Genomic DNA, 14,858 nt, shown 5'->3' with positions numbered 1-14,858 from the left:
ATCCGAAATATTAAATTGGATCACTTCATAAATTGAGTCCTTATTCACCGAACCAAATTTCTTTAACTCGGCCTTGAGCTTTAAATATACGGCCATAAAATACGATAAGACTTTAATATCTTCGTAGTGGCTCAATAAGCCCGAGAATCGTAATAAATCTGCAGATTCCTACAAAATGATACCAACTCTACAAAAACACTAGAAAACGTATATTAGTAATAAAAATAGCTCCGTGGAGCTCAAATAAGCACAAATATGACCGTGGGACGAGGAATAAAATATATATAAAATAGACTCATCAAACTCCCCCAAGCCAAACCTTTGCTTGTCCCTAAGCAAAGCAATGAATAAATAAATCAATACTTCACCCCAAATACTATTAAAATCAATAAATATAATTCAAGGTAAATCTGACAAACATGTATCAAAGTCAACCAATCAAATCTATCCAATTACCAATCTTCCTTAACAATTGTTAAATAGAGCAAACCACAAGAGCATATAGAATTCAAGACTAGTGCTCACACACTCAACACTCATTTATGTGGCGAGTAAATGATGTACTCGATCGCTCTCCAACCAACCCCTTTTATGTGAACAATGCCCTCCCAAACTCACAACACTCGTGTGTTTAAAAAGACATACACTCAACCTATTAGTCGACTCGGAATATGTCAAGTCATAACTTGCATTGATAAACAACACTTTCACATTTACACAACTCTATGCACAAGGTCGGAAGGTCTTTAAAGCTTGTAATGTAAGGCTAGGGTGAAAGGGTAGGATAAATTTGGGAATATGTGAGAGAAAAGCTATGCATTAAGGGAGTCATATCCTAATAAAACCCATGATCAAAAATAAATGATGATCATACATCTCCAACAACATAACTAACTCCAACACAAATCCACCAAATATACTCCAATCATAAAACCAAACCTAATACTTACAAAATTCACTCATAAAAATATAACAATGTAGAACTTGAGTGAACAAACAAACTTTAACTCATTCTTTTTTTTTTTCTCAAACTTGAATTTTTTCTTTGAATTTTTTTTTCATTTTTTTTTTTTCTTGAGCAACCTTCATATATAACATTTGAACATATAATAATTTTTTCCTTTTTGCTCTTTTTTTTTCATTTTTTTTCTCTTTTTTTAATAGAAGTTCACTTTCTTTTTTTTTTCACATCATCATACTTTATTTTTTCTCAAGATAATTTAAGTTTCAAACATCTTCAAAAATAAACCATGATCAAGAACAAAATAACTTCTCATAACCCACCCAAATTGTGCAAATAATGTGCACACTACGAACTCCCTTACCTCACTCACTAATAGCTCCCCCAAGCCAAGCTTGGGACTAGTAACCAATGGGGCAAACATGGCTTGTAATGTGGCTAAAAACAATAAAAGGGCACAAGCAACAACATGGGTAGCAAGAAGGGAACAAATGTATCTAAATAAATCTGAAGGCTACCTAAAAGAACAAATGCCTTCGTCCTCCACATGTGCATAATAGTGAGTCATGAAACACTACTCATCGTTGCAAATCAATACTCAAATTCATTGACATACCAGGAACTAACACACATTCCTAACCAAATTAACTAGTCAAGCACTATATTCACAAGTAGTTGGACAAAATTGACGCATGTTTAGGAATCCAAGCAATCAAATATCAAATCATGATCAACTAATCCTCAATATTTATCATCAATAACCAAGAATCAAAATAATTTCGAAAATTTCATCAAGGGGCACAGAGAAGCATGATTCATTATTCATTGGAACGTATTTTTGGATTTTTTAATTTTTTAATTTTTTTGTATTTTTCTCATATAGGAAAGCAATAAAACTATACTAGAAAGCAATAAAACTGTACTAAGAAAGCAATAAAATCTAAACTAAGCACACCAAAGAAAAATAAAACGAAAAGGGAAAGAAAGAGTACCTAAATATACAAGAAATCCCCCCCAAGCTAAATCGGACAATGTCCTCATTGGCTCAAAGGGAAGCTAGTAATCCAAGTGACTACCCCTCATCATCAAACTCGTATCCGCCACCATCCCAAACATTGCAATGCATCACCTTGGTACAATTTTGGACAAAAAAGAAACAAAGTGTTAGTAAGAGAAGTGGCAAAAACGAGTCAGGTTCACTATTTTGCTCATAACTTTTTTTATACAAATGATAATGGCGTGATTCCAATTGCATTAGAAAGTAGACTTGAAGAGCTTTCCAATGATAGGTCACACGCAAAATTTCGTTAAGAAACGCAAAAGTTATGGCTGTTTGACGTTGGCCAGTTTTGCTGCCGCGGTCTCGCGCCCGACCGGGCGAGCGTGGCCCGACCGGGCCCGCCTCCCAAGTCCGAACTGGCGTCTTTTCATTACTTGCTGCACGAAATTTGCCTTTGGCCTCGATTTTCTTCGTTTTTCCACAAGATTGAGTATCTATCACCCGATCGGGTGAGACTTTCACCACGCGCTCAATTTCTGCAATTTGTTCCTCTTTCTCTACTTGTTTATCCTTAAACCCGAACCCTACACAATTTAGAGCTCTTTCTATAGCATCCACATCATCTTTCCAAGTACTAGCTTTTCCTGCGGAAGATGCAACACAAGATACCGCCTCCAAGGGATCTCTAACGAGAGCTTGGGGCTTATTAGAAAAATTATTTACATCAACCACACCAACACTATAACACTTCTCCTCTAACATGGGGCTTTTAGGAACATTAATTAAATTAAAAGTAATATTATCATCCCCTACACATAATGTAAGTTTACCACTTTTCACATCAATTATTGCCCCTGCAGTATGAAGGAATGGTCTACCCAAAATAATCGGAATTTGCAAATCTTCCTTCATATCAAGAACAACAAAATCAACAGGTATATAAAATTTACCTACTCTAACAGGAACATCCTCTAAAATACCTAAAGGATATTTAACAGAACGGTCGGCCATTTGCAGAGTAATATTGGTAGATTTTAATTTACCCATATTTAATTTAGAGCTCACAGATAGTGGCATAACACTTACACTAGCACCCAAATCACATAAAGCTTTATCAATCATCAGATTACCAATATGACATGGAATAGAAAAACTACCCGGATCTTTTAGTTTAGGTGGAGATTTATTCTGTAATATAGCACTACATTCTGCAGTAAAAGCAACTGTCTCTACCTCACTAATAGATCTTTTCCTAGTTAAAATTTCTTTCATAAATTTAGAATATGCAGGAACTTGAGTAATTAATTCTGTAAAAGGAACCGTTACCTGCAAATTCTTCACAATCTCCAGAAACTTACTAAATTGCTTATCCAACTTACTCTTTAAATGTCTATTGGGGAATGGAAGTTTGATAACTGGTTTCTGTACATCTCCACTCTTGTCCTGGAGTTTACCCTGCAAAGAATTATCAAAAATATTAGTGCTACCCTGGAGCCTTGCAGGGCTAGTAACAACATCATTTGGTATAATGGAATCAGGATTAGCAATTTTTGTTATAACAGGTTCATCATCTTTGGGCATAGGAGGCCCATCATAGTGTGAACCACTCCTCAGGGTAATTGCATTCGCATATTCTGTAGGTTGTAGTGGCTGTGATGGTAGGGCTCCCTGCTGGCGAGTTTGCAGAGTAGCGGAAAGTTGCGCAATCTGAGTATCTATCATTTTATTATGTGCTATCAATGAGTCAATTTGCGCATCTCTACTCTGCATCTGCTTCTGCATAGTACCTAACATCGTTTTGATTTCTGATAGGTCAGAATCAAATGGAGAAGTAACAACCTGTTGTGGTCTCTGATGTGGAAGTTGGTAGTACCTCTGCTGTGGTTGTTGTACCTGTGGTGGGGGGTTAGGCACATTCGTACTATTGTACGACATATTTTGGTTATTTTTCAACCCTGCATTGTAGGTGTTGGAGTATGGACTAATTTGCTTATATGCCTGAAAAGCATTAACCTTCTCAAGTGAGCTCCTACAATTCTGCGCCCAATGACCTACAAGACCACAATTTTCACAAAATATTACAGGGTTAGTACCAATAGCAGAAACATTAGCAACGGAAGATGAATTAGAATTATTAATATTGTCTAATTTCTGGCTAATAGAAGTCAATTGTGCTTGCAAAAAGGATATAGAATCGACTTGATGTTTTCCCTTATTTGCAAATCCTCTGGGATTCCCATATTGGGAATTATGAATAGCCATCTCTTCGACAACATTGCTCGATATATTCACATCCAAATTCATAAATCTTCCGTTAGCCGCAGAGTCCAAAATCATTCTTGAATTATATCCAAGCCCATTGTAGAAAGCTTGGATTATCTGCCACTGTTCTAGTTTATGATGGGGACATTCTCTCTGCAAATCCTTAAATCTTTCCCAAGCTTCATATAAAGATTCATCCGCTTCTTGGGAAAAATTTAGGATTGAACTCCTTAACAAAGCTGTCCTCTCTGCAGGGTAATATTTATTATAGAAATTCAAAACAAGAGTATCCCAGTCAGTAATACCAAGTGCAGTTCTATTCAATCCATTATACCATAATTTAGCTTTACCACACAAAGAAAAAGGGAAAAGAATCTCCCTGATTTGGTCTTGTGTGACGCCAGCTTGCCTAATGGTGTTGCAATATTGACAAAAATCTGCAATATGGAGATTTGGGTCTTCACCCTTAGCTCCGCTAAATTGCTTTCTTTCAATCATAGTAATAAACTGGGGTTTGATCTCGAATTGTACTCCCTCGAGACTTGGTGTAGGAGAAAGATGTGGAAAATCTGTCAGGGACGGCTGCGAATAATCGCTAAGCTTGCGAGGTGGAGGTGGTGGCGGTGGATTCATGCTTGATTCCTGATCAGTACTAAACAAACAAATATGAGAAACTATCTCAAAGAACTTGCGTTCTCTGAGACGAGAAAAAAAATAAAAATAAAAAAAATAAAATAAAATAAAAATAAAATAAAATAAAATAATAATCTAGACTACAAAAATAATCAGAAATAAAAATAAAACCGTTTCCCCGGCAACGGCGCCAAATTTTGACAGGGTAAAGTCGTATCACCTAATCAAAAGAAATACCTAAATCCTCTAACTAAAGTAGATAGGGAAGTAGGGTCGAATCCACAGGGAAACTGGTCTTTCTACTCCTAATTAATTAATATAGTCTAAATTATCAAGGTAACCAAATTGTTGTTATAATATGAAACTATACTACGAAGATTAAGTTTAAGGAGAAAAACAGATATAAGAAGGCCTAGGGTCACAGGTTCACCAATAATTACTATTCCGGGATAAAACATAACAATTAATCAATCAACATTGCACAAATAACATGATTAACAGGCTCTCGCAATTTATTAACCAGCATAGATCTAACAGGCTCTCGCAATTTACTAGATCTAAGTTCCTATTGAAAATAGCCTTTAATATCGAATTAACATCTGCTCGATTCATCAATTCAATATTGCTAAACATTCACAATCAAATTACATCTGCTCGATTCATAATCCAATTGCAAAGAATTAGAACAATTCAATAAGAAATTATCATGCATAGTCAATAATCAATAATAATAAATTACCCCTTCATATTAATTATGGATCCCCATAAACCCTAGAATTAAACTATTCGGACATAATTAAATATAAACTAATCAGAGCAATTAAAGAAAACATAACAATAAATAAACATAACAATAATAATAATAGTAATAATAATAATAATAATAATAATAATAATAATATAAACAAGAATTACGTATGTAAACTTAACTAACAAAATAAAAGCAAAGCATAATTGAAAAGATATGATGAGATTAAGAAAATATTGATACTAAAACTTAAAGAAAACTATAATAAAATTAAATTAAAAGAAGTCAACTAAGACTTGTATAAAAACGAAATTGACGAACGAACGAACAAAACAAAGGAAATTCCTCACTGAATGAAATCACGGAAAAGAAACAATAAGCTAAAAATTATGAAAAATAATATCTAAGCTCACCTCCTAATAACATACTACTACTCCTATTTATAAATACTTCACCGCCAAAACAAAACTAAGTGGGCCTAACAACGAGCCCATTATAATGAAGCGAAACTGCAGCTTGCAGCATAAATTCGCCCGATCGGGCCCGGTCAATTAATTGGCCCAGCAGCTCTAATTTTCTTTGTGATTGGGCTTCTTTTCCTTTGAACCCAAAATCCTTAGCTAGCTTGTTCATTACTTGATCCGAAATATTAAATTGGATCACTTCATAAATTGAGCCCTTATTCACCGAACCAAATTTCTTTAACTCGGCCTTGAGCTTTAAATATACGACCATAAAATACGATAAGACTTTAATATCTTCGTAGTGGCTCAATAAGCCCGAGAATCGTAATAAATCTGCAGATTCCTACAAAATGATACCAACTCTACAAAAACACTAGAAAACGTATATTAGTAATAAAAATAGCTCCGTGGAGCTCAAATAAGCACAAATATGACCGTGGGACGAGGAATAAAATATATATAAAATAGACTCATCAATGGTCCCACCTTCTTTTCCTTAAATTTTGTTAATATCCTTGAAATTATTTCACCCTTTTTAAATATCCTTTTTATCCTTATCAAAATATAAACATAGGAAATAATCAAAATATTATTGTCACCGTGATAATGGCTAAAATTTTTCAAATTAAAATAACACATCGGAAGTCTTAAGACCAAACCAACAATAAATATAAATAAATAGTTAAAATACATCAAAACCAAGCAATGGAAAAAACTGTCTTTTACCACACCACATATTCTAGTAAATGGTTAAGATAGGAAGTTAGGAACCAATATGACCCATAAAATCCAATTATTAAACACCTTAGGGCTTGTTTGGCATTGTTTTTTGTTTTTAGTTTCCAGTTTATTTGAAAATAAAAAACCAAATACAAAAAACAAGAAAAAACATGTTTCCTTAAAAAAAAAAACAAAAAACCATAGTGATGCCAAACAAACCCAAATAACTAAAATAACGTTTCAAACAAACAATAATTCAAAAAAAAATATAAGGCTATGGAAACAATAACATATACTCATATAGCTCTCAACACTCTTCCCATCATGCTAGTCATGTTTCAAATACTTATCGATTTCACTTTATTTTGTCTCACTACTCGTCAAAATATGGGTCATCGTCAGAGGCGAAGCCAGGAATTCAGATTCAAGGGTGCCGAGGCTTATTAAACAAAATAGTACGGTATATATATTTAATTTTATATATATTAGTTAAAAATTTTGGTCAAAGCTAATTTATAATAGTCTCAAAGTAAATTTTTTATTGTGAAAAAAATGTAGGAAATACAATATGGATACCGTATTATTTTGTTTAATAAGCCTCGGCACACTTGAATCTTAATTCTTGGCTTCGCCTCTGACAATGACCCATATTTTGACGAGTAGTGTGACGAAATAAAGTGAAATCGATAAGCATTTGAAACATGACTAGCGTGATGGGAAGAGTGTTGAGAGCTATATGTTATTGTATCCATAGACTTGTATTTATTTTTGAATTATTGTTTATTTGAAACGTTATTTAGTTACTTGGGTTTGTTTGGCATCACTGTGATTTTTTGTTTTTTGGTTTTTATTTTTTAAGGAAACACCTTTTTTCTTGTTTCCTGTTTTGGTTTATTATTTTCAAAAAAGCTGAAAACTGAAAAAAAAAAAAAAAATGTCAAACAAGCTCTTAGGTGTTTAATAATTGGTTTTTGTGGGTCATATTGATTCCGACTTGTAGTTGAGTTTTAATTGGCTTTATTGTTTCTTGAGCTAGCCTCATCATTACTTCAATATTGCTACGGTCTTTATCTTAAGTCAAACACAAATAAAATGCTAAAAAATTAGAGAGAGAGTCATACTTTTACCAAAAGCAATGAAAAGTTCCTGATCATTTTCAATTTCTTTTCATTCAACGGGAAACTCCATCTTCTATTCTTCAGCACTAGGCAAAAATTCAAAATTCAAAAGATAATCAAATACAGATTTTGAAGTCTTTGTAGCATTTTTTGTTTTGTTTTAATAAAAACATGTTTTGTATTTAATGACGTGTGAATAGTGGTGGTTATAAATTTTTTTAATTTAACAAGATTAAAAAAAAATTTATGTGTAATATTAAACATAATGTGAGTGCGTAGCTCGGTGGTATACCAAACATTTTCCCTATTTTATTTTTTATTTTGTAAATAAAAATTTTTATTGCAAATATTTAAATGATGAAAAAATAATTATATGGGTCAATAATGAGCAATGTAATATATATACGTAGCTCATGTAATTTGTTAATTATGAAATAATTAAAATTAAATTTATTTAATATGATTAATCTTATCAGGGACCAAGCTAAGCGTAATGAAAGACAGCGACTGAGCATCAAAACTGTATATATAGAAGGAAATATATCTCATGATATTCTTGAGGATGTTTGTATTCATGGTTTTGATTTTGTACTTTTGTTATTGCATTATCTCCAAGTATGTACAATTAATATGTGTAAACAATTTCGACTCTTGATATCCAAATAATAAGTATTATATATGTATTTCTTATTTTGTGTACGCATGGCGTGCATATCTTAGCTTATATGATTTAATTTGAACCAATTTATGTAAAATGCTAGATTCGTTACTGACTATCAAATATGAATTCATAATTTCTAAATAGCTTTATATTATCATCATATATTCACTAGTACATAATTGAATTTATGTAACACATAATTAGTAAGATTTCTTGAAATGCAAGATCTAAGATTTATAAGTAACACTTTATTGTAATGTAACACTCATTAATACAATATTTTTTGCATAAGTAACATTTCAAAGTAACACTTTTTAAAATTGGTATTATTATTATTATTATTCTTATTATTATTATTATTATATATATATATATGTATGGAAGGGATCTAGTGAGAATAGGTCCATATGTGAGAATTCATACTTATATTAGAACTGAGTAAAAATTTAGAATATGTGTCTCAAATTAAAATTTTGAACATATGAGTAATAATTTAGAACATTTGTGTGAGTCATACGTTTTGAACATCTAATTTAAAAATTAGAACAAGTCATTAAAAATTCATAAAATTTGCTTAATGAAATTTTAAACAAATGAATAAAATTTATAACATCTGATTTAAGATTATGAACATGTGAATAAAAAATTAGAACAAATTGATATAGAATATAGAAAGTGTGAGTAAAGAATTTAGAACATACGAGTAAAAAAATAGAACATACGCTTCAAAATCTGGAACATATAATTAAAAATCTTAGAACACACGTTTTAAAATTTAGAACTAATAAGTTAAAATTTTAGAACAAGTTTTTTAAAATTTATGACATCAAACTTAACTAATTTATGGTTTAGAACATGTGAGTACTAAATTAGAACATTTGGTTTAATTTAAAACACCTAAAGAAAAGTTTAGAACATCAGGTTTAAAATTTAGAACATACGAGTAAAAATTTAGAACATAAAGAGTGTTCTCACATAAGAAAAATTTTGTATCCTAATAAGAGTAACCAATATCAACCGTAGCTCCGCACAACCTGATATTGTTCCAAGCGCAAAGAACACCTTGTCTTTTGAAAGAGTTTGAAAAACCTTGTCTCTCAAAGGATATTGAAAAAACCTTGTTTTTCGAAGGAGAGAAACTCTTTCTTTCGAGGGAGGCCAGTTCCTCTCAAACAGAGGAACCATTATTATAAAATAAAGACAAATAAAAAGCAGAATAAACTTAGATTGGGCCTTTCCACCGGCAGATCCGATGAAAGCCCTTCAAAAATTAACAATGGAGGCTAGTGTTGAGGATATTGGAGAGAGGTTAGGGTTTTTATTTTTTTAAGAGGAGAGAGTTTATCATATAAACCATAGTAGGTTGAATATGCTGCGATTATATTAAAAATAAAATAAAATAAATAAAAACGGTGGAAGTAGGTTGAATTGTATGATTCTACTCCCTAAATAATTTCAAATCAGTTGCAACCATATATTATAACTTTTACTAATTATTATTATTTTTATTATTTTATTATTATTATTATTATTATTATTATAAAAATATCAAAAAATCTACAAAATCAATCAATTTACAAGAAACTAGTGGGGAGACGAGATACAATCTGGGCCCCCATCCCTCTATCTATAGCAAACCCGATCCTGCTGAAGATGTGAGCAGCTACACGAGCACCAATATCCTAAGTCTTAGCGAATACCTGAACCCGCTTTAGCAACGCAATAGCATCCTTCTCTAATTCCCCCAACGAAGAAAAAGAGAAAGGAAGAAAACCGTAGCCAATAGCCCTGCAACGCACCCCATACTTGTCCAGCTTCCGCTGAGCCGCCGCAGACACAACACGACCAGGAAGTCAAACAACCCCGATAGTGTCAAAGGTGAAGATCCTGTCAAGTCAACACATACATCAAGGCCTCTATCCCAGGATTAAAGCAACACAGCTGCTGGTCGAAGAGCCCCGTCATTCCCTCCAGATAAAAACGTTAACCTCCTTTCGAGTAGAAATCCTTGACCGAAAACAAATATCAACAAGGGTATCACGAACAACGTTGTGCCGATGCTTAATACCCACCATCCCAGCACAAGACACTGTATGATACCCATAAATATCTCCATCAAAAACCCTTGAGCAAGCAGATCACGATGTTGAAATGGAGAACAAAGGAACACCCAACCTTTAGCTATTATTATCATTATTATCATTATTATATCAAACTGTATAATTTGTAGAAAATGTCTATTGGTGGTTTAAGTGTCAAATTATAAAAAAAAAAAAAAAAATTTGCAAATTGCAGTCATTTAAAGTTAGTATTTTGCAAATTGTAGTCATTTAAAAAAAATTGCAAATTGAAGCCCAAAAGTTGTTATTAATTGTAAATTGCAACCTAGTTCAATTTTTTTCATCGGTTTGCGTGTCGAAAAATGTTCAGTTAAGGTTTTAGAGGCAATTTTAGGATCTATGGGGCCAAATTGAGCTCGAAATTGGAAAATAGTTAACGTAAGTGCCTCGTTTTTACAACAAAAATAGTTTCCCACAAATCGATACATTTTTGTTACACAAAATGAGGCACTTATGTTATTTTTTGCTAATTTCGAGCTCAATTCGGAGCCTTACGGAATAAAATAGCCCCTAAAACTTTAACCGAATACTTCGACACGCAAACCGATGAAATAGTTAAATTGGGTTGCAATTTACAATTTATAAGAACTTTTGGCATGCTATTTGCAATTTTTTTTAAAATGGTTGTAATTTACAAAATACAAAATTTAAATGGCAATTAGCAAATTTTATCCTATAAAAAATAAAAGAAATATTGGATTAAAAGAAATAGGTAAAATCATTTTTTAAAAAAATTAATAAAAAAAATGGAAGGATAAAATTGGTATATCAAGGATCAACAGTTATGTTCTTTCCTTTAAATATGTGGTTTGCAGATGTATATATATAATCATTATAGATATTGTACGATATGGTTAATTATTAATGATATTGTTCGGGTTATGGTCAGGATAATTTCAAGTCGAGTTTATTCGGGTTATGTTTGGGTCAAGTCACAATCGGGTCGAATCATGTTCGGATCATTCTATTTTGTGTCGATATGTGGACCTGGCTCAAATCGATAATTTTATATTTTGTTACGTTATTGTTATAATTAGCACTGTTAATTCAGTTTGTGAGTTCGGTTAGCTAGGTTGGAGAAAAAATAGTGTCATCGTGGCACCAGACATTTTTTGTTCGAGTATAAGGTAATTTTAGTTAGGGTCTATTTAATTGAGTAGTCAATCAATTCGAGTAAAAATCATATTAGGTCAACTTAAGAACGAGTCAACTTCGAGTCGGATCATTTCGGGTATCGGATTAACTTCGGATTGAGTCACTTCAGATATGAGGTCAACTTCACGTACTTTTAGGTCTGGTTGGGTAGATTTTGAGTAGTTGTTTCCGGGTCATTCAGGTTGAGTAAGGATAAGTGTCAAGTCTAGTGCCACCTGCCAAGTACGTAAGTTCTAAGTGTACCGTGCGCGGCCAAGCCACTAGTTTTTATAAAAGTATGCATAAAATCCTCTTAGTAATAATTAATGAGATATTACCAAGCAAAGCCACTTTGAGGTCACAAGTTCGAGCCCCACTAACTACAAAATGCGTGCTTAGGTGTAGGGGGATTCCTTTACAGAGGGATTCCTTTACCTCTCCCTTTAAGCGCTGACTTGCGGAGCTGGGTTGGTTAAACCTGTAACAGGTGCCGGTTCGGTAAGGTCCTTCATCTTAACTTAGAAGAATTGACAGATTATTATATACAGTTGGCATCTAAGGATATTGTACGCTCATTTTGATGATTATTGCTCATCAATTGAGCCAAAAAAAAACCCCCTTAGATGTGCCATATACAAGCATACACCCGCATATGTAAAATTATTTTCAATTATATTTACGGAGTAGCTATTACTATCAATACGTTAGAAATAATTTTCTCCGATACTAAGCATAAAAATACGCATAAAAGCCTCGTGATTAAAGAGTTGTTCCCTTGGTATATATTTCTGCATAAGATTAAAGTACATATTTTCTGCATAAAAGTATATATTTCGTATAAGTCACGATGAGTTGTTCTCCCTTTGTATGTGATTGAATCTTTGAAAATCTAACGTTGACTAATTCATGATACACGTAATTGTAGAGTTAAGATCACTTAAACAAATATTTGATGGATTTGATGTTATATAGTATCTTCTTTATTATTAATCCAGCTCTCTCTTAGTATGATTGATAAAAATAAAAAATAAAAATGCATACAAATGCAATAATGCATTCATGTGATGCATCAACCATTTTATCTATTAAGAAGTAATCAACTTGACCAGCATTAATAAAATGAAACTACACAATAGATGCTGCCAATCAAACGTCTACTTAAAGGTCCAATGAAGCTAAAATATGGAAATAGCATGCAACTCAACAAATAAAAACGTATCCAATTATTTCTTCCTTTAATTTCTAATTACAAGTAATCCTTCTTGTAGATCAATTTTTTTTTTTGGAAACAACTACTAACCTTTATTTCTTTCAATGGAGGATCAACTTGAAGTAGATGTGAAGATAATATCAAAGGAAATGGTTAAACCATCATTTCCTCCACCCTCGAATCCCACAATGTTCACCCTTCCCCTCATCGATCAAACTTTCCCTACCTTTCACATTCCCTTGCTCCTTTACTACACTTCGAGTTCCTCAACACAACAAGGCGAAGTTGATATAAGTGGTTTGAAAACATCCCTAAGCCAAACACTTGATCAATTCCTCCCTCTTGCAGGTCGACTCATGAATGAGTCGATCATTTTATGTAACAATGAAGGCATACCATTGATTGAAACTAAAGTCAATTGTCATCTCTCTGTCGCGTTGACTTCACCTCATAAGGTGAAGTTACTTCCCAAATTTCTCCCTCCTCCAGATTTACAGGCTTCTGGATTGCAACCAATCTCAGAACTTGTCCCTTTAGCCTTTCAGATCAATGTTTTCCTGTGCGGAGGGGTTGTAATTGGATGCTACATGCTCCATAAATTCCTCGACGCAGGCTCCATTGGAACTTTCTTTAGGTATTGGTCATCCCTCAATAGTAAGCGATTAAATGACCTAGCTCCGCCTCACTTTGAAGCCACTGTCAGTGCATTTCCACCCTACCCTAAAGAAGAACACATATCTCTACTTAATAATAATCTAGATTTACTTCCTCCACCTACACAATCAAAGTCAACTACTGCGATCAAGAGTTTCATATTCAATGTCAATTCCATAAATAAACTTAAGACCAAGGCATCTAGCAAGATAATTTCTAAACCTACTGGATTTGAAGTCGTGCTAGGATTTGTTTGGGAGCATATATTGGCCGCGAAGCTTGATATGAGTTTGCAAGTTGATCATACACCGGTAACAATTATTGTGAACATGCGGCCGAGGATGAGCCCGCCACTCCCTAGGGAATCCATGGGCAATATCATCATACCATCAAATGTATTAGTGCCCGAAGAAAGTAACAACAACAAGTTTCAAGAGCTTGTTAAGGAAATCCATTCAATTTTATCAACTACTTACAAGAAAATTAATAGTAGAATTTTTCAAGGGGAAAATGGGAAAGTTGAGTTACTACGTTCTATGGCGCCTGTAGATGGTGCCTTAATGGTTAGCAGCTGGTGCAAAATGGGGTTGAATGAGGCAGATTTCGGGTTCGGAAAGCCTATATGGATTGTTCCTACAGATGGAAAACAACCCCCTCCTTTGGTAAAGAATGCTTGTTGCATGACTGATTATTCTCATCCTATTATTGGAGATGGAATTGAAGCATGGTTGATGTTGGAGGAGAAAGAGATGGAATATTTAGAGTCCAATGCAGATTTTCTTGCCTTTGCTTCTCCTAATTAGTACTTGGCTATTTTTCAGAGTATCTGTCATAAAACCCACAACTTCTTTGCATTAACACATTTATTTCCATTTTTTAATGTGTTAATTTTTATCTAATTGTCCTTTTAACTTTTTGTTCAATCAATGAATAAAAGTGTGATTATCAAATATTACTCACTCTATTTCGCAATAATTGAAAACTTATTCTCTTTCAAACGAATTAGAACAATTGATACACTACTATAATTGAAAATGGATTGTCATTATTGAAAATGTATATATTTACAAGTTACAAACTTACAACAAACTGAGGCCCAATACTTCTCCCACCATCACATGTATCTACTATATATATAACTCAATTTTACATTAATTAAGCAACACACTTTAT

General features: G+C 33.1%; 1 protein-coding gene and 1 non-coding gene across 2 annotated transcripts; both read left to right on the top strand.

Moving 5' to 3' along the window:
- The first annotated feature begins 4,353 nt into the window (after positions 1–4,353).
- On the top strand, positions 4,354–4,460 carry LOC145609792 (small nucleolar RNA R71). The gene has a single exon (XR_014106084.1). It is a non-coding gene; the product is annotated as a small nucleolar RNA R71 (small nucleolar RNA).
- Positions 4,461–13,135: 8,675 nt separating this feature from the next.
- On the top strand, positions 13,136–14,488 carry LOC145607262 (BAHD acyltransferase 1-like). Its single transcript, XM_081662978.1, has one exon. It carries the CDS (start codon positions 13,136–13,138, stop codon positions 14,486–14,488), a length of 1,353 nt encoding a protein of 450 aa, XP_081519104.1.
- Positions 14,489–14,858: the final 370 nt, after the last annotated feature.

Source organism: Chenopodium album, chromosome 23 (assembly GCF_948465745.1).
Source record: "Chenopodium album chromosome 23, dcCheAlbu1.1, whole genome shotgun sequence".
Lineage (NCBI taxonomy): Eukaryota > Viridiplantae > Streptophyta > Magnoliopsida > Caryophyllales > Amaranthaceae > Chenopodium > Chenopodium album.
The sequence above is the reverse complement of the archived record's forward strand: the minus strand, read 5'-3'. Positions and strand labels throughout refer to the sequence as shown.